The sequence below is a fragment of the Mobula hypostoma genome, chromosome 21 (genome assembly GCF_963921235.1).
Source record: "Mobula hypostoma chromosome 21, sMobHyp1.1, whole genome shotgun sequence".
Lineage (NCBI taxonomy): Eukaryota > Metazoa > Chordata > Chondrichthyes > Myliobatiformes > Myliobatidae > Mobula > Mobula hypostoma.
Genome location: NC_086117.1, coordinates 29,164,403 through 29,189,752, shown reverse-complemented (window position 1 = coordinate 29,189,752; position 25,350 = coordinate 29,164,403). Strand labels below are relative to the sequence as shown.

The window sequence follows — 25,350 nt, the reverse complement described above, 5'->3', positions numbered from 1 at the left end:
GGATGCAAAAGTGGTTTGGTGCAGGAGAGACAGAGCAGTGGTTGTGGCTTTTCTTTGTGATTGGAAACTTATGATCAGCTATGTACCAAGGGACCAGTGCTCAGACCCTTCCTCTTCATTTAGATACAGTTCACCAACTAATTAGATGCGGAATGTGAAGTAGAAAGGATGATCTAACTCTGATGATGATCTGATCACTTAACAAGTCACTTTTGTACTAATTAGAGATCTCCCAATTTGCTGCTGATACCAATGGGCTTCCATGCTACTGACTCTTCAGTGTATTGCCAACAAAAGACAACGGTGATGAATGAATTGAAATGGTGTGCGTAAAGAGTTCCATAGTGGCTGTCAGGCAAGAGAGTAGTATGCAATCTTGGACAGTATTTAGGTCATTTTAAATTGCATCTTATTTTCATGTAGTTTTTACCATTTATTTCAGATAATTACAGCAGTGACTTCAGTCACTGACAGGAACTGGTACATTGACCTCTGGAAAAAGTTTCTAGAAGTACCAAAACTCTTTGTTCACATTTCATGGGAGTTGATGGCCCAATCTGCTGCCTAACAGCAGATCTGACAATGCATCTCAAAAATTAGCAAAAACATGTTGAGGGGATGGAAAATGCTTACTTCTGCATTCCTCCCCCACTCCCTCCTCATACTGCTTCCCAATCCACTCTATCCATAACATTCTCCTTTCTTCATCCTTACTTAAAAGTGTGCCCCTACGTCCTCCTCTCTTCCACTATCTCCATTTTCTTCGGCCCTATGCTAAAACACAGATCAATGAGCAGATCTAAAATACAGCTGTGCTCTTAGGACAACAACTTAAAATATTATAAGAATGAATTGTAATTCAGATTATTGAGATTAATGTCTTCAACATGATTTCTCTGTTCAGTACTTCTATTGACTTTAATTTATATGAATGTAGAGATGGATGATTTAGACCACACATTTCCATGATTACACCACATACCTTCAACTACAAAAATATTCAGCTAAGTAGCTTAATATCTCATCTGATTCATGTTGGACACGTTTGGTTTGAGGTAGTAGAGAGAACATACAAATAGCCATATTGTCAGGATTTTTCATTGTTGCTCAGAGTTTTCTCTTGGTGGTGAAGTTTGACAGGCAAAAGAGACAGCACATCTTCTGTTCCTGGACTCAGCACCACAAAATCCATGCAGACCAAGACTAGGTGAGAATGAGATGTTCAATGCCAAAGTTCTCTCTCTCCAGCATCAGGGATCTGGCTGTACAATCTCTCCAGATCATGACTGACTGCATGTTTATGCCACCAATACAAGAGCTACTGCAGCTGCACCTTAAAACAGCAAATTGGATATACTGATGTACAATAGCACTATACAGACAGAAAGTGGCTGTTCAGAATAGGCTTGATTTTTTTCATCTAATTTGTTCCATTATGTCAGTGATGATAGATTATTGCAAGTGGGTAGAAATTTGGCAAATGAAATTCAAGCCCCATTAAGTACAAATTACAATGTATTGACAGAAAAGGAAGATTTAATAATGAGCAGAGCTACAAAACAGGTTAAAAGAGATCTGAAGTAATGAAAAACTCAACTATATTCTTGTCCAGTCACAAAAATCAAAAGAACACAGGATTATAAAATCATAAAATATTACAATGCAAATCTAAGTGAACCTTGTGCTGAAAAACATCATAGAGAGTTTTTGTGGCATTCTTCTGATACTGTTATAATTTCAAGGAATGTCCCACCTCTCTACTTTGTGCTTTGCTAATCTTTTGCCAGATGTTTTGAAGATGATTGAATGAAACCATTCCAAAAGGAATTATGTGTACGTCCATCAAATGTCAAGTTTAATGTGGGTGGCACCTGAACCAGTTAATGATTGAACTCAATGTGAGTGCCCAAAGGACAGCCAACGAGAGCGTCATCAAAGAATGATTGCAAAGTAGGTTCCCAACTAATTTAATGTCCATCAAAAGATAAGGAATATGATTGCCTCAAAAGATATGCTCAATAAACAAAATAGTTCACATAAAATTGCCCTTCAACATTGATCTCCTGAGTTAGGGAATTAACTTTAAAGTAAAGCATTGACAGAAAACATTCTTATATTCACTCGTGTGCAAGTAGATCCATGTTTGAGGATCAAATCTAAAATCCACAAGAACTCCGAAATCTTCAATGGTATAAATTAAACATGTCTCCAAGTCAGGATATACAACACTGAGATGTACCATACTATTAAACAATCAAAAACCTTCATATGTGCAGTTTTATTCACTAGGTGGTTGCCAATAGTTTTTAGCTTTGAGTTCATTCTAACTTGTTATGTATACTTCCAACTCTATGCCAAACTAATCAAGGATTTATTCTATAGATTGGAACTTAATTTTTATTCCATCTATTATTTCTCCTTTATTCCAGGTGAATATACAGATTAAGACAATATATTGTATATGAGGGAGAAAGAAAAGAAAATACTGATAGGATCAAATGTGGTTTGCGGCAGGAACAAAAATTCTCCATAGATCACCTGATTGAATAACCTGTTTCTGCACAATAAATCCAGTCTAATAGGCCATCAATATGTCTAGACAGTGACTCTTAGGAGACTATTCCATTTCAAAAATGGAAACCACGGAAGTCAATCCCAATCCTGAATTCATCCATCCACATATCACTAATAAGATGATGATTATGAACTCGGGCCAGTGTTCCCCTCCCTAACCCAACACAGCCAATTGTATTAATGTCAACATCCAATTACCTAAGTCCCTTTCAGCAGTGCATCAATGGATAGATAATTTGAGCATGAAATAGTTCAACATCTCCTTCCCTAATGCTTATTTCTACCTGGCAGAGAACAGGGGTTGAACTTTTTCATCAAATCAAATGGTACAAGTACCAACTGGACCTGTGGAGAACTTCTTAGGGAAGATTTGAGATATGCTCACGGTAACATAATAGTTTTGGAAAGAAGAAAGTTCACTCTTTCACATATTTATTGCTTTCCTTCTGTTTTCCCTTTCCCATGATTGATCATGTTATTTTTAAACTTCAATTTATACCACCATATTTTTATAATTATTCATTTGAATAACAAGTTCAGTTGATATTGCCATATAATGAATGATTTCATAAGATATATTTTGGACGTTTCAAATCTATTTGGAGCTATGAAGCAGAATTCATATTTGTATCACTAGTGCATTTACTGAGGAATTCCAAAAAAAAAGGAATGCAGCATAGAAATATAATACTATGATGGGAGACAGGATCTTTACCATTTTCAAACACAGCAGAGAGTGCAGCAACTCAGTTTTACCGGATTTCCTGCATTTCCTGCTTGAGAGTTCATCTTCGGGAGAAGTAAAATAAAAGAAGCAGCCAGGCTACAATGGTAGAAGCTGTGTACATAACTGTAATCCCACTCCTATGAAGAGAAAAGAGGAAGTCTGCGTCAATTACCCTGGGGAAATACTTCCCAATGTCATACAAAATCAGCAAACACTAATTAATTTAGCTCTATTTATCAGAAGTTGCATTTATTAAGACCGTTCTTTGAATTATTCAATGCATAAAGGTAACATTTGGTGTATTATACATGAGCTGGATCTTTGATAGAGCTATTCAGTTAGTTCCATACTTCTGAACTTTCACTGTAGCCCTGCAAATAGCTGTTTAAATATTTATCCAATAATCCTTTCAAAATTACTGTTGAAACTATTTTTATTACCTTTTCAGAGCATTTAAAAAGTATAGTAACTTACTGTCTGAAATACATTTCCTCATGTCACCTTTGGTTCCCTTGCCAATCACCACAAACTTATGTTCTCACGTTACCGATGCTTCTACCAGTTGACAATTGCTTTTAATTTACTCTATTAAGACAATTCAATAACTTTAAGATTTATATCAAAAATCCTCTGCTGATCCAGGGAGAACAACTCTAGCCTTTCCATTTTATTCATATAAATTAAGATAATCATCCTTAGTTCCACTCTCATTCACCTCCTCTGTCCTGACATGTTTTATGAAGGTTGGTATGCAGAATGAAACAGAGTGCTCCAACTGGGCTCCTGTACAACTTCATGAAGGTTTAGCGTAACTTTCCTGCTTTGAAACTCTTTCAAATTTGTATCATTTATTTTGTCTTCCATTTCTTGTTCTCCTTACCAAAACATACTTTACTATTTCACTGTACAGTATTAGTTTTAATGCCTTTGTCTGGTCAACTGACTGCATTGTAAATCTTCCTTTCGGTTTACCACATTTCTGCGATTCTTGTCTTTCACCATTTTTAAATGATGTACTGTAAGCCTAAGTGCATAATTGACAGAGTATAACCACTATACACCTAGTGGCCACTTTATTGGGTACATCTCCACATCTGCACATTAATGCAAATAAATAATCGGTCAGTCATGTGGTAACAACTCAATGCATAAAATCATGCAAACATGATCAAGAGGTTCAGTTGTTGTTCAGAGCAAGCATCAGAATAGGGAAGAAATATGATCTCAGTAACTTTGACCATGGAATGTTTGATGGTGCCAGATGGGGTGGTTCGAGTATCTCAGAAATTGTTGATCTCCTGGGACTTTCATGCACCACAGTCTCTTGTGTTTACAGACAATGGTGCAAAAAACAAGAAAAAACACCCAATGAGTGGTAGTGGGTGAAAAAGCCTTGTTAATTGAGAGAGGTTAGAGGAGAATGGCCAGAGTAGCCAGACTGGTTCAAGCTGACAGACAGTAACTCAAGTAACCACATGCTATAATAGTGATGTGCAGAAGAGCATCTCTGAATGCAGAACGTGTCAAACCTTGAACTGGATGAGCTGCAGCAGCAGAAGATCAAAATATACACTCAGTGGATACTTTATTAGGTACAAGAGGTACCTAATAAAGTGGCCACTGAGTGCAAATTGTAAGTGAGAAATTACTCTCCATAATATACAGCTTTTGGGTGCTTCAAGTAGTGTCCACACCACAAGCACACCTTCATATGCAACTGAATTATCAAAGGGGTTGAATTCTGCCAGTGGCAAATAAATGGTTAAGTTCCATGTCTTCAGCTGTGTGCTAACCTGCACAAAAATTGATTTAGTGATGATTTCCCTGTGAAATAACATTCAACATAAAACAGGGCAATTCCCATACTTGTAATATTAGCACATCTAACATTTTTGTAGCATCAGGTATTCTCCTAATGATGTGACTATTAATGTTACACCCATTTCCTCATATACCACTGTAAACTGCAGCTTAAAAGTGCTATGTATGTTTGTTGTGGAACAGGAACACATTGTCCCACTTTGTTGCTTTTACTATTATTTCAAGGGATATCCTGATTGGGCAACTTTACTCAAAGCAGGTTGTACAAACATCTTCCAGAATGTGCTAAAACAAATATGGTGTTTTTGCTCCAATATTTGGATGCTGAAAATCTTACTCAACAACTGTCTAGCAACATTCTATTAATAAGCTTTTCAGGTGAAACAATGTGAAATATGACAGTTATCTTCATATGATGAGGAACACCACTTCTCTCAAATAAGGAATCATTGAATAGTGCCAGTGTGTTCATATTAATCTCCAATTACAACATTGCTAAATAATACAAAATCATAACATTTGTGTCTGAACCTGAATGCTTTTCACATTTCACATCTTGTATGTGCATTTCAGTATTCCAGTGGTGCATTGCTGATTCCCTCTGTATTTGCAATCTGGCTGTTGGAAGGCAGATCTGTATTCACTTGAGTCCCCTTCTCACTGGCAGAGATCAATGTGAGACTGTATAGACATAGGAAGACTTGGTGTGGACTTTGCCTGTACCTCAAAAGGAGATGTGTCACCTGAAACCAGTATTCATTAAGTGATGAGACTGAAGCAAATCCCTCAGTTAAAAAGAAAGTATGTATAATGTTCAGGGTGAAAATCATGGCGTAGCTCTACACAAACTTCCAGCAGGACTTGGAGCTGAACTGCTCCATTCTCCATATCTTCAATGAAGGTGGCCTGACAGCAACTTACCATGTCACTGTTCATCCATATGAACATTGTCACAAAACAGCATCACAATCGTGATTTTTATCGAACTCTCTGAGGTACTGCAGATGTGCTAGTCACGGCCTTATGGTAAGCACCTGTAGCAGATTCCCTATGTTTGTTACCAGACTGCAGTCTGCAGTGCTCAACGTGAGACACACACCACACTAACTTAATATGCTCATCCATTGGGTCTATCAGATAGGGATCACTGCTGTCCAGCAAACCATATACCTTGAGCCAAATATGAGATCTTGACTTTCAAATGCACATTTCCTCAACTTTTATTTTTATTTTTATTTTATTTAGATACAGCACAGTGTATGACCCTCTGGCCCTTTCAGCCACAGTGCCCACAAACACCTGCTTTTACTCTAGCCTAATCACAGGACAATTTGCAAAGACCAATTAACCTACTAACCAGTACATCTTTCAACTGTGGGAGGAAACCAGAGGACCCAGAAAACCCCACACATTCCATGGAGAGGACATACGGACTTCTTACAGATGATGTTGGAATTGAACTCCGAACACCAACACCCCAAACTGTAATAGTGTCACACTAGCTGCTATGCTACTATGGTACGTGCCATGCTCGCACACTGAAGGTGACAGTGAATTTCATCATGGATGTCTGCCTTCACTAACAGGTAACTCCTGAGATATGAGAAGTGGTCCGTTATAAGAGTGGCAACAAAGATCGACACGAGTGTAGTCTAACGTACACTTTACTGAACCCCGCCAACAAATGGCAACATCATGTGTGTGTGTGTGTGTGTGTGTGTCTCCGCAGACTCCTCCACATCAGGTGGCAGGACAAAGTCTCCGACACGGAAATCCTGGAACGAGCTGGGCTCTGCAGCGTCTACACCCTCCTGCTGAAAGCCCAAGCCAGGTGGGCTGGACATGTGGTCAGAATGCCAGACAGCCGATTGCCTAAGCAGCTGCTGTACGGGGAACTGTGTCAGGGCAAGCGCTCAGTCGGGGGGCAGAAGAAACGTTACAAAGACTGCCTCAAAGCGTCCCTCAAAGGCCTGGGTGTCGACATCAACACGTGGGAGACGCTTGCCCTCGACCGTCCAGCTTGGCGCAGCAAGATCACCACAGGAGCCCGTGCAGCTGAAGTCAGGCGCATCATCGAGGTGCAACAAAAGCGTGCTGTGCGCAAGGCCCGAGCAGCATCCACTGCCACGACAGCACCCACCCACTTGTGTCCCACATGTGGGCGAGCCTTCAGGGCCCAGACTGGCCTCATCAGTCACCTCCGGACCCACAGCCACCAATCTCTCATTTGACTTTGAAGCCATGGTCGTCTTCGACTACGAAGGATGAACAACAACATATATATATATATAAAAAAGGAAAAACCCACCCCCAAAATGTAAAGACTTAAAACGTAACACATAACACACATGGTGAATTTAACTCTTAACAGTCTGGGTCAATTCAGTCTAACAGTCTAATGAAATTAAGGAGTCCCTACACATGTCCCCCTCCCCCAGAATTCACCTTAGCAGACAAAGTCAAATGAGCAGGGGCCCACAAAACTCAGCTGAACCTACTTCTGCCTTCATGGACAGGTGCCGGGGAGTAAGAACAGTCTATGTCAGAAGGTCTAGAGGTGGGAGGCCGGCCCCTCCATGGGGGCTTTGCCATTTCCACTGGACAGTCTATGGGCCAGCCAGAGATGATCCACAGAAACACTGTGTGGGGTATCTCCAAAATCCAGCATAAGAAATTTATCCTCCACTTTCAACACGTGGAATGGGCCTTCATAATGTAGCCGCAGGGGACCCCAATGTCCATCATGACACACAAACACATATTTCACCTCCTGCAGACCCAGCAATAGGTGCAACCATGGCAGGCCATGCTGTGTTGTGGGCACTGGAGCTAAGGTTTTGACGCTGTCTATAAAAGCCGACTGCTGCTGTGAAGCAGACCGTGGGACCGTGGATGTCGGAAGAAGCTGCCCTGACACCCGCAGGGGTTGCCCAAAAATGAGTTCTGCAGAACAGGATTGAAGGTTCAGGCCCAAGATGACCCATGGCAGACTGTCTAGCCAGCAACCAGCACTGGAGCATGCATGGAGAGTAGCTTTCATTGAACGGTGGAACCACTTGCACAGACCATTGGCCTGGGGGTGATAAGCCGTGGTCTGGTGAAGTCTGACACCCAAATCACAGGCAACCACACACCAAAGCTCGAACATAAACTGCATCCCTCGATCTGAAGAGATATCCAAAAGGACGCCAGATCAAGCAATCCACAAGCCAATGAACGCTGAAATGGATGAGCATGGCACTGCCTCTGGCCAATGTGTGGTCCTCTCATTGATGGTAAGGAGGTGAGTAAACTCACGGGATGGGAGCAACGGGCCAACAAATCCACATTCATGTGGTCAAAATGCCACTCAAGGGCCACCAAAGGAGCCAAAGGAGCCAAAGGAGCCAAAGGAGCCTTGCTGTATTGATGCAACTTTGCACGTTGACATGCCAAACAAACACTAGTGCAGTCCCTGACATCTTTCTTAAGCCCAAGTCACAAACGTTTCTGTCACCAATTTCTGTGACACCCTCTGGCCCAGCTGAGTAAACTCACTAGCACAACTGGCCTGGGTTGCCCTGTTGACACATCACGCAGTAGTGAAATGCCACTGTCACTGAAATTAATGTCCACCAACTTCAACCCTGTATCTGTCGAAGGCAGCGCCTGCATGTTCGGATCCAAAACCTGGCCTGCTGCCATCTGAGCGTAGTCCACGCCCAAATGGACAGCACCAGTGAAGAACCGGGAAAGGCAGTCAGCCACAAGGTTATGCTTCCCCACAACATGCTGGATATCCGTACTGAACTGTGAAATATAAGAAAGATGGCACTGCTGTCGAGCAGACCAAGGTTCAGAGACCTTAGTCATGGTGAATGGTAGAGGTTTATGATCCACAAAAGCTGTAAACAGATGGCCCTTTAGGAGTAAATGAAAATGCCGCACTATCAAGAACAGAAACTAACAGTCAAACGTGCCGTACTTGCGCTCACAGGGGTAAAACTGATGGCTAAAAAAAGCGAGAGGCTGCCAAATACCATTGACTAACTGCTCATGCACCGTGCTGACTGCGCAATCCAATCCGTCCATGGTGAGAGCAATTGGCACATCTCGGAGAGGGTGCGCTAGCAGCATTGCGTTAGACAATGCCTGCTTAGAGTCTGAGAATGCCTTGGACCTTTCCTCCATCCAGTCCATGATGTACTCAGCCACTTTATCCTTAAGAGCCTCGTAAAGGGAACGCATGAGCTGAGCCACTTTGACAACAAAATGGTGATATACGTTCACCATGCCCAAAAACTGCTGCAAGACCTTAACGGTGACTGGCTGAGGAAAGCGGTTAACAGCCTCAACTTTAGCTGGCAGGGAACTACCCCTGCTGCATTCACGCAGTGTCTGAGGAAATCAACCATGTCCAAACTGGCATTTCACCGGGTTGACGATAGGACCGTCCACGATAAGTCGTTTTTGACTAAGGCATTCAAAAAGGGTTCTCAAGTGTAAGGGATGTTCATCTCTGCAACAGTTGGTCACCAAAATATCATCTAGGTAAACAAACAGGAATGGCATATCCCTGAGAACACTGTCCATCAGGCACTGAAAGGTCTGGGCCGCATTCTTCACCCCGAATGGCATTCGAAGGAACTCAGACAAACCAAATGGTGTATTAACAGCGGTTTTAGGGATGTTATTAGGGAGGACAGGAACCTGGTGATAACCACGAGTGAGGTCCACCTTCAAGAAAATAATTTTCCCTGCCAGGCGGGCAGAGAAATCCTGGATGTGCAGGATCAGGTATCAGTCAGGGGTTGTGGCGTCGTTGAGGCAGTGGTAATCATCGCATGGACACCACCCGCCCCCAAGCTTTTGCACCATGTAAAGAGGGGAAGCCCATGGACTGCTGGGCCGCTTGATGATGTCGGGGCACTCCATGGCGTCAAACCCAGCCTTGGTGATGGCTAGCTTCTCCGGGTCGAAACGCCTGGCACTGGCATGAATGGGTGAGCCGGTGGTGAGAATGTGGCATTCCACCCTGTGTTCAGTGCCGGAGGAAGTGAAGATGAGCTTGGTCAGGTCCGGGAACTCAGTAAGAAGGCGGAGGAAGTCATCGGAAGCAGAAAGAGTACTGGACAACTTTGAAGTGACAGTGGAGCTGTGTGTGTCAGAGAGGGAGTAGAATATCTTTGCGTTGACGAGGCGCCAGTTCTGGACATCAATGAGAAGGCTGTTGGTGCAGAGGAAGTCAGCCCCCAGCAAGAGTGTAGACACCGCTGCCTACACAAAATTCCAGTGGAACTTCTGCCTGCCAAAGCACAATGCCATCTCTCATTTACCAAAAGTCCAGATGGCGCTGCCATTCGCAGCTTTGAGAGATGGTCCATATCCCCTTGCTCGTATGTCCAATTTGGACGCAGGCAGTATGCTCACCTGAGCGTCCGTGTCATAGAGGAAATGGCACCCGGAAAGAGAATCTGTAATGAACAACAAACTGCCTGACCTGCTGATGCCCATAGCAGCTAACTGGGCGCCGGCTGTTCCGCTTCCCGATTCCTTGAACCCACAGGGTGGGCAGCACCTCTTAGCTCTTGGCCCAAACCTCACACGGTAGAAATACAGGGCAGGAGACCATTGTTGAGCTGCAGCGACTGTTGCATATTCAGGTGGTGGCGAGGCGGCGAAGTTGTCCAGCTGCATGGTCACACAGGCCCTCTTGATGAGTGAAAACACCTTGTCAGCCTCTCTCCTTTGAGGAGAAATCCAGCCACAGCCGACTGCACCTCGCCTGATAGTTTTTGCAGAAGAAGCTCTCTGAAGATGAAACACATCTGATGTCCACCAAGGAGGGACAACATGTGGTCCATCAACTCTGGCAGCTTGGAGTCGCCTAAGCCGAGCAGTGAGAGGAGCCAACAGACGCACACAGACTTGGAAAGTTTGAAAATTTCTAGAAAGAGTTGCTTAAGAGTCTCATACCTGCCAACTTCCAGAGGGTGTGTAGGATGCTTATCGCTATGGTCACCATAGAGCTGTCTAACGCTGCGATGACATAGTAATATTGCATGTCATCTTGTGAGATTCCCCGCACTGTGAACTGGGTCTCTGCCTGGGCGAACCACACAGCAGCATGTTCCTGCCAGAATTCAGAGAGCTTGAGAGCAACAACATTTGCAGTCATGATTGTAAAACGAGTGAAATCACTCCGGAATCATCAAGTGGAGCATCGGGGCAACAATGCAGGAGTGGTGACAAAGATCAACATGAGTGTAAACATAAGGCCCATCCCCTCATGTGCTTGGTTGAACAAAGCGAAGATGACTTGAATCTTAGCCCCCTTGTACACAAACTTAATTATTATTTGTGTACTGCAGCTCATCTACTGAGTTTGGACCTTGTTTCTGGAATATGGGCAACAGAAATTGAAGAGTTTCCAGTCAGTCCTGTGGATTGGCTATACTTCAGCAAGAAGCTTGTTGAAATCTAGATTCAGCAGAAAGGGAAAAAAGATTTTAAAAATCGATTGATGTAACCTTGCTTAACACTGGTCTTCATTGAATTTGGCTCTGTTTGGGAACCATTAGAAACATAGAAAATAGGTGCAGGAGTAGGCCATTCGGCCCTTCGAGCCTGCACCGCCATTTATTATGATCATGGCTGATCATCCAACTCAGAACCCCGCCCCAGCCTTCCCTCCATACCCCCTGACCCCCGTAGCCACAAGGGCCATATCTAACTCCCTCTTAAATATAGCTAATGAACTGGCCTCAACTGTTTCCTGTGGCAGAGAATTCCACAGATTCACCACTCTCTGTGTGAAGAAGTTTTTCCTAATCGCGGTCCTAAAAGGCTTCTCCTCTATCCTCAAACTGTGGCCCCTCGTTCTGGACTTCCCCAACATCGGGAACAATCTTCCTGCATCTAGCCTGTCCAATCCCTTTAGGATCTTATACGTTTCAATCAGATCCCCCCTCAATCTTCTAAATTCCAACGAGTACAAGCCCAGTTCATCCAGTCTTTCTTCATATGAAAGTCCTGCCATCCCAGGAATCAATCTGGTGAACCTTCTTTGTACTCCCTCTAAGGCAAGGATGTCTTTCCTCAGATTAGGGGACCAAAACTGCACACAATACTCCAGGTGTGGTCTCACCAAGGCCTTGTACAACTGCAGTAGTACCTCCCTGCTCCTGTTCTCGAATCCTCTTGCTATAAATGCCAGCATACCATTCGCCTTTTTCACCGCCTGCTGTACCTGCATGCCCACTTTCAATGACTGGTGTATAATGACACCCAGGTCTCGTTGCACCTCCCCTTTTCCTAATCGGCCACCATTCAGATAATAATCTGTTTTCCTATTTTTGCCACCAAAGTGGATAACTTCACATTTATCCACATTAAATTGCATCTGCCATGAATTTGCCCACTCACCCAACCTATCCAAGTCACCCTGCATCCTCTTAGCATCCTCCTCACAGCTAACACTGCCACCCAGCTTCCTGTCATCCGCAAACTTGGAGATGCTGCATTCAATTCCCTCATGCAAGTCATTAATATATATTGTAAACAACTGGGGTCCCAGCACTGAGCCTTGCGGTACCCCACTAGTCACCGCCTGCCATTCTGAAAAGGTCCCGTTTATTCCCACTCTTTGCTTCCTGTCTGCTAACCAATTCTCCACCCACACCAATACCTTACCCCCAATACCGTGTGCTTTAAGTTTGCACACTAATCTCCTGTGTGGGACCTTGTCAAAAGCCTTTTGAAAATCCAAATATACCACATCCACTGGTTCTCCCCTATCCACTCTACTGGTTACATCCTCAAAAAATTCTATGAGATTCGTCTGACATGATTTTCCTTTCACAAATCCATGCTGACTTTGTCCGATGACTTCACCGCTTTCCAAACGTGCTGTTATCACATCCTTGATAACTGACTCCAGCAGTTTCCCCACCACCGACGTTAGGCTAACCGGTCTATAATTCCCCGGTTTCTCTCTCCCTCCTTTTTTAAAAAGTGGGGTTACATTAGCCACCCTCCAATCCTCAGGAACTAGTCCAGAATCTAACGAGTTTTGAAAAATTATCACTAATGCATCCACTATTTCTTGGGCTACTTCCTTAAGCACTCTAGGATGCAGACCATCTGGCCCTGGGGATTTATCTGCCTTCAATCCCTTCAATTTACTTAACACCACTTCCCTACTAACATGTATTTCGCTCAGTTCCTCCATCTCACTGGACCCTCTGTCCCCTACTATTTCTGGAAGATTATTTATGTCCTCCTTAGTGAAGACAGAACCAAAGTAATTATTCAATTGGTCTGCCATGTCCTTGCTCCCCATAATCAATTCACCTGTTTCTGTCTGCAGGGGACCTACATTTGTCTTTACCAGTCTTTTCCTTTTTACATATCTATAAAAGCTTTTACAGTCCGTTTTTATGTTCCCTGCCAGTTTTCTCTCATAATCTTTTTTCCCCTTCCTAATTAAGCCCTTTGTCCTCCTCTGCTGAACTCTGAATTTCTCCCAGTCCTCAGGTGAGCCACTTTCTCTGGCTAATTTTATGCTTCTTCTTTGGAATTAATACTATCCCTAATTTCTCTTAGTTAGGATCCAGCCATTGCTGTTGGACTCCGGACATATTCCACCGAGATACAACACTGGGTGTCACGGGAGGTTGTCCCTGCCTGTGGCCATTGAACTTTGCAGCTCCTCCCATGGAGGGTCAGACACCCTGAGCCAATAGGCTGGTCCTGGACTTATTTCCATCTGGCATAGTTTGCATTTTGTTGTTTGATTGTTTGTGGTTTTTGTATTGCTATATTTATGCTCTATTCTTGGTTGGTACGGCTGTAACAAAACCCAATTTCCCTCGGGATCAATATATCTATCTATCTATCTATCAAGGCTTCTGCACTACGATGAAACAAACATAAGAGCAAGATAAATATCTGCAAGCAGCCAAAAGTTGAGCAGTCCCTCCGAAGTCAAAGACTTTAAATAGATCAAAGAAGATCATGGTTCTGTTCTCCATGTTTGGCCTGAAGTAGTTACATAGTGAAGATCCCATCCCCAGTGTTACTAGATGTATGGAATATATTAATATTAGAGGAGCTTCTTTACTATTGGTAGAATAGTTTAGAAAGACCCTACTAATGACTTTCCCTGTGCAAGATAGTAGGGAGATCACCCTGTAATCACCGCAGTTGGCTTTATCTCTGTTCCCTAAGAAATTTAGGATTACAACAGCTCTTTGCCTCCCCGCCGCACCCCCCGCCCCCCACTTCCTAGTGTAACGACCTGGGAAAGGTTTCACTGCTAATGTAATGGTTTCTCTGTAGCGCAGTGTTTGGGTTATGACTAGAGATAACGGGGGCTTTGGAATGTGCGCAGGCCAATGAGGGGAGGTGTTTTTCTTTCTTGTATGCCTGAGGGAAGGCTTCACAGTCTTTTGTTCGGCGAAAGATGGAGAGAGAAGATAACAGAACAGGGAAATCGTAGACTGTAGGATGGAGTGGACTTGGAATGGGGTTGGGAATTGATGATGCCCGGGGTAAATCGATAGAGAATGAACAGATGGGAAAACAGTGAGCTCCAACATGTGCATTAGACTGTTTCATGAAAATGGGCCCTTTTTTTTTGTTTTGTTTACTAACCCTATAGGCAAATAAAGAATTATAAAGCTCAATTGTTTAATTGTTTGCTATTTGTTCAGCAGAAGATAGAGAGTGAAGATGCCAGAACAGGGCCCTAGACTGCAGGATGGAATGGACTTGGAATGGGGTCGGGAGTCGATAATGGGAGAACATTCTCCATGGATTCCGCGCCCCCCCCCACCCGGGCGTCGTTGAACAAAAGACCACAAAACCTTCTCTCAGACACATAAGAAAAAACACCTCTCCTCATTGGCCAATGCACATTCCAAAGCCTCCGTTATCTCTAGTCATAACTCAAACACTGCACTACACAGAAACCATTACATTAGCAATGAAACCTTTCCCAGATCATTACACTAGATATAGGCAATAAGTTTATTGAACTACGACAGAAAATTCTTATTAGTAAGCTTTAGAACTTCAACAGTGATACTATACTGTATGTTCCTCAGAACTTATTGCTTTTCAGTTAGCATAAGGCCTTTTCAGCTTCTTGTTGACCAGAAGTGATGGCAAAGTTGGATCAAATAGACTGCTGTGAGATGGGTTCAAAGACATGAATATCAACGGCAGAGTCCAAAATGATCAAGCCTTTAAGGTATTCCTTTCAGTAGTCACTGTGTGCCTTTCTGTCTTTGATTCTTGGTTCTATTCTGTCCATGCACTGGGACCTTGGGTGTCTGAATGATGGATGACCTTGACTGTGTTGAAAATTCTGAGCGTATATGACAGTCAGCAAATTACTGGGCTTTCTGCATTCTTTCCAACTATCCCCTGTTCTTTAGATAAAATTTTCTGTTGAATGTCTGCCTTAAGGTGTCCATGGAGCTGTTTCTCTTCCCCTAAGGCACTCTGGAACGTCCGATCTATGAATGCCTTGCATTTTCAGTTAATTGGCTCCTGGATCTCATTATTATCCTCATCAAACCAGTTCCAGTTCTAATACTATATCAACTACCTCCCACCAGGATCTTAAAATGAAAGCCCAGACAACTCCTTTTCCCTCAATTGAATTCTAAAGAAAAGTAATATTCTCTCATTTGTTTCATATTTTAGAAATTTTAAAATTATAGATATTGGTCCCGAAGAACTTTTCCATGAAGAATAGCTGACTGAGGTGTTGCGCCAATGGAGCCAGACCTATCATTCACAACACCTGGTACACCTGGCATGTAGTTGTACTTGGTTCATAGGTTTCACACACAGCCTGTTGCAGCCACACAGGAACATGGTCATCAGGGTGAGGATGACATTGCATACATTTTTCCACCTGTTGTCCAGGACTTGTGCATTATGACTCATCTGATTCACTCCATCTTGGATTCCCAGATGAACTGAAAGACAGCCCAGGTGATTTCCAAGCTGGAGGAGTGGGGCATGGGACACATCTGTGCCAAATACTGCAGTCCCAAGAGCACCTCCTACCTAATGACCAGGTTCTTCTCAGTTATTGAGAAGGAGCAAACACCCCATAGTCACAATTTCTGTTTTATGTTCCCATTCCGCTCAAGCCAAATCCTGTTGCACAGCTCGGCACCTTTAAACCATATCCCCAGCATCTTCAGGTAATCAGACCTGGCAGTGAAAGGGACACTAGATCAATCAGACCAGATACTGAACAGTATGGCCTCATTCTTAATGAGGTTAACTATGGCTTCTAATGCCAACTCAAACTGGTCGCAGATGCTGATGAATCTGCAAACTGACCTCGGATCTGTGCAAAGGATGATGGGACCCTCCACTGCTGGCAACATCATCCCTCTTATTCTCTCGTCACTCCTGATAGCTTTAACACACAAACAAGTCATGAGCAAGTGGCAATCCTGCCTGACTCCAGACCTGATGGGGGAGTTGTTTCCCACCATTAATTTGCACCACAGATGTCTATATGGAGCAGCTGGATCCAATTCATGATTCGCTCTTTCTAAATGCATTAATCATTGTACACATGTGAGAACTCCAAAATGAGGAGCTTCTCAGTTACAATATTTAATTTACTGCCTTCAGCATATTGAAACATTTCATGACAGTTTACATACCAAGACAGATCACAAAAGCAAAAGCAAAAAAAAATTGATACTGAGAAACAAAAGGAGATATTATGGCAGACAAGCAATGTTTAGTCACAGAAAAGCCAAAAAAATGCAGATATGGAAATCAGAAATAAAACGGAAAATGGTGGAAATACTCAGCTATGGAGAGTTGGTCAATGTCAGGTCATCAATTTGAAATGTTAATTCAGCTTCTTTGTTTCCATAGATGCTGCCTGACCTGTTGAGCAGCATTTCCTGCTTCTGTTTCAGCCTCATCAAAGAAGTAAGTTAATGGAAGAAAGGCATATCTCAAAATATAGAGATTTAGAGAGGGAATCTAAAGGTGGAATAATTAAAATCAGGAATGCAAAGAAGGTTAGAATTGAAGTAGATTGGATTTCCCAGAGCTCCGTAGACCAAAGGAGGTAGAAGAAGATAGATGAGGCCATGACAGATATTGAAGGCAAGGAGAAGAATGTTCAAATCAAGCAAATGTTTAATTGTTAACCAATGTCGATCAAGTTGGATGATGCAAATTTGGATACTTGCAATGCAAGTTTGGTTGACTCCATTTATGCAGGGGGAACTGGGAGGCCAATAAGATGCATCGAAGTATCAACTCACAGAAAGTTAATACAAAGCCGTGATTAACGGTTTCAGTAAATGGGACAAGGCAGGATGGAATTGGATGATATTCCAAAGTTAAAAAATGTAAGTCTTATTAATACTGCGCACAAGTTGTTAACAGCTCATTTTAAAGTCAAACATCATACCAAAAGCTCTGGCTCAGCTTCAGACCATTACCAGGGAGAGAAACATGCTTGGCTTAGGAACATGGTTTGTGCAGAGACCAAGGACGATAGCTTCAAACTTGATGCTATTCAGTTTCAAGAAATATTTATTCATCAAGTAATGGGTGCTGGATTCTAGAACAAATCCCTTTGACTCTGGAACCTTGTTTTTCTTTAGCCTAACTAATAAAACATTTTTAACCATAATTCAACTCATTTTATCCATTTCAGAATTCACTCTTAAACCTTGTACAACATTATTAAATGTTTCAAACATAATACATCTTGATTGTCCTTTCAAATATAGAATGTTGAATAATTGGGGAAGGCATATTCAAGAACAATCAGACTTTTTTTGCAATTATTTGATTAATAGAAAGCTATTGATATGAGAGTTAATCACATTGATTCACTGGGAAGTTGTCAGTAAATGAACAAAAGACAAATCTGAAATCAATCAGAAGAAAGTGAAAAGGCTTTTTCCTAAAAGCTCAATATACAGCATTTCACGATTCATCAAACTTGAATAACTGGCATTCTAGAAATCTCATAATTCTCCAGTGAAGGTTTCTATACTAGAGACATATGACATACAATATCATTTTGGTTCCTCTAGTAGATGCTCATAGTACTAGTACTCTTAGAGTTTTCATGTATTTTATGTTTCTTATCATGGAATTTTTAATTCAAAACATTTTTGGGTAATATACCTCTAGTTTAATCAATATATTTGACAAACCAGCTTGTGCCTGATTACAGAGCTTTTCCTGTTCAAATTGTTTTAGCTGAAAATTAAAATGTGTCCCTTATACCTCAAAGAAGAATCGGAGCATCAAAGCAAGTGCACCAAAGCAGAAGCCAGGGCCGATTTGTTGCGTGTAGATGCTTTTATCTGGGTACAGGCCTTTTTTGTCTTTCATTTTCTTCAACTGAAAGTAAAAACTGCAGTCATTCACCAACCTAATTCACATTTAAGTCCTTTAAACCAAGCACTTTTAGTAAAATAATTAAAATGTGTCATCCTTCCACCAAACTCTTTGTACTTAGCATGATCATTTCACAGCCACTATCACTACTTTTGGAATGGTGATAACAGCACATTCTTGCTCACTTTCTGAGTAGTTTTGAAAATATGCAAGAAGTTATATAGAATTTCATAGAATATGCAGCACAAAAACATGACATACAAGCCAATCAGTTATCTGACATTTACGCTTCACTAGAGATATATACATTTTTAATCATTTTATATGCACATTTTCAATTAATTTTCCCTTATATGTTATCTAGGACCCTCCTTAAACACATCTTTACTATTTGCATCAAGAATGTCCTGTAGTAGTGACACCCACATTTTTCTGTTCAAAAAGTCTGCAGAGTTCCTCATTTTATTTCTTGGTAACTTCTCAGTTGGGTGCCTTCCCTTTTGCTCTTTGACACAAGCAGAATAACTGTGCCTAGTCTATCTCAATTCCTGTGTAACTTTAAGAATTTTGATTAAATTGCCCTTAATTTTTTTCTTCAACTAGAGATCTAGTCTGTTCATTACTGATTGCTATAATCTACCAATTTTGGTGTCATAAATCTGTCTCTATATCCATTTTATTATTTGGTGAATCAGACCTGTACAGGTTGCTCCAAATATGGCGTAACTAAGGGATGATGCAAATTTAGTGCAACTGGTCTACATTTTGCTTCTCCCTTTTAGCACATGATTTGCTTTCCTTTTATGTTTAGCTAATTTTAGTGACTAGTGTATTTGTACCACTACACCTTTTTTTACCACCATAATGTGTGATTTAATTTTTTTCATCAAATTGTAGCCAAATTGCAAAACTTGATTAAATTTACAAATAATCACTTGTGATCATTAGCAATGTGACAGATTACTTAATAAAAGATAAAGTTTGTAGTTAAGATTTTCTTTCACCCTATTTCATAAGAAGCTGCTGACTATAAGCACTAGAAATGTTAACGCGCCACCAAGTGGATGTAATTCTCTTCATATTTCTCTACTTATTGAATTCATCACAGTAATGAGCTTCCTATGGGGGTCTCCTAAGCACCTTAACCAAGATAGCGAGTGTCAGAGCATAATTGAATGCAATCTCACTTACTTTCTACCATGAAAAACATTGGGAGAAATTCAGGTAACCTAACTAATTAATAAACAATAATTGTAAGGGAGCTGAGATCTCTTACTGTAATGGGACATGAAGAAAGTAACATTTAAAGATAGCAATTTTTACATAAGTTATAAGAATTTCCAGAAATATTTTCATTTATTTGAAAATCAAAACTGACTGACACAGGAACCCTGAGCTTCCCGTGCTTTCCACTTTAATTCTCCATACCATTCTGTCTGTGGCCTCTTGCACTGTTATAATGAACTTGAGGACCAGCAGATCATCTATCATCTAGGCATGTTGCAGACTTCTTGACACTGCTGAATTCAACACTTCCAATAATTTGCTTCCCCTGTCTATATCACAAATGGCCATTTTTGCTGTAAATAATCTATCTGTGATATGGGCTTGTTTCCTTCTTCCTTCTCCATTAGTACACCTTGACTTGTTATTTGCAACACATCACACATCTCTGTTATCCTGACTGCCCATAATCAACCCATCTCCACATATATTCCTTTTATCTAACACATGCCTCCCCTACCTTCTCTTCAACTTAAAACTAACATTTTTCTCCCTTTGTCAGTTCATGTAAAATGTCCTCCGCAAGAACTGCAAACACTATTTTTCTTTCAGCAGGTGCTATTTCCACCATTTTCTAATTTTTGTTCCTCATTTTATTTTTTAATGATTATTTCAATTTAATAGCCTTTCCTTCTGGGTCTTCCACATTAGTAGAATTACTAGTCCTGACTCTTTTCAAGATCTTGTACTCGTCATCCTCAATACTTTTTCTCCAAGAAAAAAGAGAGCCAGCCTAGGATCCAAAGGCCAGAAAAATAATTGCTTTATTATCTTGCTTCTGAGCTGCCTATGAAACTAGTGAAGCATAATATAGGGGGAAAATCTGAATAAGGAAACAGCCACAAAGACTCGTAAAAAAAATAAATTCTACATACAAATTTGATAGTTATTATAAAGACAGCTGTTCCAATCGGTCCAGAATAAACTCCATAGCCCCATCGATCTTGATAGATGCGCACGGACATTGTCAGCACTCCAAATATAATCAAAGTAGACCTTTTTGGTTCCTCAAATTCAGCTAATGCTAAATAGCAAAGAAATAAAAGAAATATTTCAAATTTTATAATTATTTAGTGGTTCACACAAATTGCAGTTAAGTGGAAAAAACTACTGGTAATTATGCATCACAGAATTATTAAACTATAATAAGATTAATACTTTAGGTAATCTTCCGTATACGTCTTGGTAACCAGCTGATAGATTTTCTATTATGTGAGAAATACCCAGTGTGTCTGGGAAATTTTAATCCCTCTATATGCTCTGTCCGCCCATGAAGAATCAATTTTGAATTATTTGGAACGAGAAAAGTACACATATAACCAACCACCCAATCACCTAAAAAACTTTACAAAAAAACTTTTATTGCACTGTGGTATATACAGAAATGGGTCTTTTGTCCCAATTTGTCCTTGCTCACTGTGATCCCTACTAATACTAATCCCATTTGCCTGGATTAGGCCCATACTCTCTGCTCCTTTCCTGTTCAGGTACCCATCTAAATGCCTAAGTATGAAGTTGCAAAATATCACTATATCACTATATCTTCAACTACTTGCTGCTTTTCTAGCTATACCACTGAAGTGGTCATTATCTAATGTATTGTGTCATGCTTTGGGGGCCATTCTTCACGTGGGATTATTCTTGATTGTGTTTCCTTGAGCTGAATAGCCTTCCTTTGTGCTGTAAAGTGATTTAATGTAAAATAAGAAGTACCATGTGCTAATTGAATTAAAATTTAATTAAATAATTAGATACACTTTCTAGCTAGGAAGTCAGAAAACATTATCAGAACATTGAATATAGAGGTGTACAGCAGAGGACCAGGCCATTCAGCCCACAATGTTGTGACGAACCAGCTAAAAGCAAATCAAAAACACCCTAGCACTAATCCCTCCTACCTACACCATGTCCATATCCCTCCATCCTCCTTATATCGATGTGCCAATCCAAACATCTCTTAAAAGCCTCTACTGTATTTGCCTCTACCACCACACCAGGAAATGCATTCCAGGCATACACAACTCTCTGAGTAAAAAACTTACCCCTCACATCCCCCTTAAACCTAGCCCTCCTCACTTTGCAATGATTGCCTCTGGTATTAGACATTCCAATCCTGGGAAACAGACACTCTCTGTCCATTCTATCTGTGCCTGTCAAAATCTTGTAAACCTCTATCAGATCTCTCCTCAGCTCCAGAGAAAACAACCTAAATTTATCCAGCCTCTTGTGATAGCACATGCCCTCTAAACCAGGCAGCATCCTGCTGAACCTCTTCTGCACCCTCCCCAAAGCTTCAACATCCTTTCTACCGTGGGGAGGCCAGAAATGTACACAATACTCCAGATGTGGCCTAACAAGAGTTTTATAAATTTCCAACATCACCTCCTTACTTTTGAACTCAATAGCACAATTAATAAAAGTAGGCATTCCATAAGCCTTATTACTAGGACTAAGCAATGTGTTTGCTCTCCATAGAAAAAAAAATTAAGCTAATTAGCAAGAATTAAGCCAGCACCAAAAATGCTATGACAGTTAGTCCACCATTGAATAGAAACTGAATTTAGATTTTTTAAAATATAGTCTTTATTACCTAACCTAATCTGGTTGTATTATCTAACCTATAATTTAAAAAGAAGTAGGTATTATGATTGATATCAATTTAAAACAGGCAATTTTTTTGAGAGGAAAGACTGAAATATAAAGACACTAGAAAATACTGGGCAATCAGTACAATATTTGCCCCAGAGACCGTTCATCAATAATGATACACTAAATGTAAAAAGCAACGTAAAATCTGCAGTTCTGGCTAATATATCTGATGACATCTTTATCATGTAAGCTGCTAAATACTGCTAATCAGTTTTAATAAGAACGCACTTCAGCGTCAGTACTCCCAGTCTTAAGAATAAAAAGTAAATTCATTTTCAAACCCAGTACAGTACTTGAAATTATATATTTATATAACTATTCAATTATTTATTCACCAAAAAAAACTGAACTTTAGTCAATGTCTATGCAGAGATTTTCTCCAGAAACTATCAAATCTACACAGGGCACAAATGCTGGAGGAACCCAGCAGCCCAGGCAGCATCGATGGAAAAAAGTACAGTCGACGCTTCAGGCCAAGACTTCGACTATACTTTTTTCCATTGATGCTGCCTGACCTGCTGAGTTCCTCCAGCACTTAGTGTGTGTTGCTTGGATTTTCAGCATCTGCAGACTTTCTCTTGTTTGAAATCTACACAAGAACTTCCTTCAAAAATACATTCAGCATAACTTCACACAAACACCACTCAAAAGCACATTTACTGTACATACCTGCACACACTCTATAGAGAAACATGTCTAGCATATGTACTTGATAATCTTCCTTCAGAAACTTCTTCATCATTTCTAAACAAGGCCTCTTCAAAAATTTTTTCAGGTGTATAGACAGATATGCTCACAAACACTCTTCAACACTTCTATTCACACTCTCCCTTCAGCATCACGATTATGTTGAAATACCAATTCCTTTTAGAAACAAATTCACAACATAAACTCAAGACTCGCTGATGAATCACTTCCATATCAACACACAAACTTCCTCAAAAACATATTTGCTATATCTATCTATCCTTAAACTGCCTTCATCACATCTACACAGACTCACACCAGGAGCATACAAGAACGATACAGGAACTCACTTCAGAAATATTCATCACATGTACATACAAACTGCATTCAGGGATACAGAAATCTTTTCTTATACAGTTCAATGATTTTATTTAAATATTTCTAAATATGCAGAGATGTTTTTGCTTCAGGATCTGTTCAGTATTGAGATTCATGGAAAAGTGAAGTCATTTGTATCTTTGTATTTGCTATCCAATGCCACAGTGTGTGCTGGGGAACTCCTGTTAAGACAAGAGAGCCACTTACTTTGTCTATTCTCTTATAGGTGGAGTTTGCAAATAACACATACCTAATAAAGTGACCCACATGGATAAGGCTGTGCCATAAATGCTGAAATACTGCAGAATGTCATGCCGCATGATACATAAAATTGTCAGCCCAGGACCTTCACAAGCGTGGAAAAACTATATAGGTGAAAGAGATACAGATTTAATACATAATAAGCATTAAATAAAAGAGATGAAGGAGTTAGATTCATTCCAGAAAAAGAATGGATAAAAATTACACAAGTAATGCTCAGGAGGGGAAATCCAGACGTCAAATAAAGTTGAATGTTCATTTGGTCATACCTTCACAACTCAGAGTCAAGAAAACAGAGAAAAATTCACTTGTGGCACACAACTGTTAGTGGCAACAGGACTTCGAAGTTCAAAGTGCAAAGTAAATTTCTTATCAAAGTACATTTATATCACCATATATAACTCTTGAGATTAATTTTCTTGCAGACATCCACACTAAATCTGAGAAACACAATAAAATCAGTGAAAGACCACACTCAACAGGACAAACAACCAATGTGCAAAAGACACCAAACTGTGCCAATACGAAAGAACAAAAACAATAAATATCGAGAACATGAGATGAAGAGACTTTGAAAGTGAGCCTATTAGTTTTGGGAACAATTCAACACTTATTAATAGAAAAACCCTAAGGGTAAATACAAAAAATGAAAAAAAATTATATCTTCTCACCGCAATGAAAAACATTGTGAAGAAGTAAACCATTGCCTCCATATGGAATCTCCGCTTCGCTGCAATTGTAATGATTGGGAGGAAGACCAGACTGCTGATAGTTGGAAGCAGAAGTTTGGCAATCGCAGCTCCCATCTAAACATCCAAAGAGGATCAAGAATTAAAAGCAAGCATACATCATTAAAAGGTTGTAGTTTCTTGAGCACAAATAGGTTGAGACGTACCCTATCCTGCTGGTTGCTAAATGTTATAAAGCAGCTGCTGGGAGACCTTTAAAATTTAAAAGTCCAGCACTTAGTTCCTTCTAACACATCATTGAAGCCTAACAGCTGCAGCTCACCAAGTCTCCTGTAAATGGACCAGAGAACCAATGGCTCATTTATTGGAAACATCAGAACATTTGTCATTGTTTTTAATCCCACTGAGCATCTGCTACATTAAGATTCAGACCCTAACATGGTGCTAACACAGAACTCCATGGTAATGCGGTTTCTAAAGCATAATATGTCTTGGTAACAATAAAAAATAACAACATTTTATGTGAAAATCTAAAATTAAATCAAATCTACTTTCCAGACAGGATTGCATAATGGAAGCACTTTTGACATCATAAATTCTTTCTTAAATTTATCTAAGATTTTTTAACTGACCTAGAAAGAGATTTGAAATAAGTCACCAATAAAAGTTAACATTGATTATGATTTCTTGTGTAAAGATGAATCAGGAATAATGTAACGCACTAAAAGAGCTCATGGGAGTTATGATCACAAGAGTGCATTTCAGAATAGCACCTGTCTGGAACAGCAACTGTCTGCAGTTGGTTGGTACTCATACCAAACAGCAGTTCACAAGAATAAATACCAGCAAATGTATTTCCAGGCTTTCACCACACCAAATGCTTTTACACTAAGCATC

The 25,350-nt window shown here is 40.6% G+C and overlaps 1 protein-coding gene across 1 annotated transcript; it reads right to left on the bottom strand.

Annotated features, from left to right (window-relative positions):
• Positions 1 to 3,294: 3,294 nt before the first annotated feature.
• Positions 3,295 to 24,781, bottom strand: mymk (myomaker, myoblast fusion factor). The gene is made up of 6 exons (XM_063074170.1): positions 24,660 to 24,781; positions 24,436 to 24,570; positions 23,754 to 23,868; positions 20,665 to 20,813; positions 18,392 to 18,508; positions 3,295 to 3,438 (listed from the first exon to the last, which is right to left on the bottom strand). The coding sequence occupies exons 2-6, from the start codon at positions 24,568 to 24,570 to the stop codon at positions 3,295 to 3,297; spliced, it is 660 nt and encodes a 219-aa protein (XP_062930240.1). The 5' UTR covers positions 24,660 to 24,781.
• Positions 24,782 to 25,350: the final 569 nt, after the last annotated feature.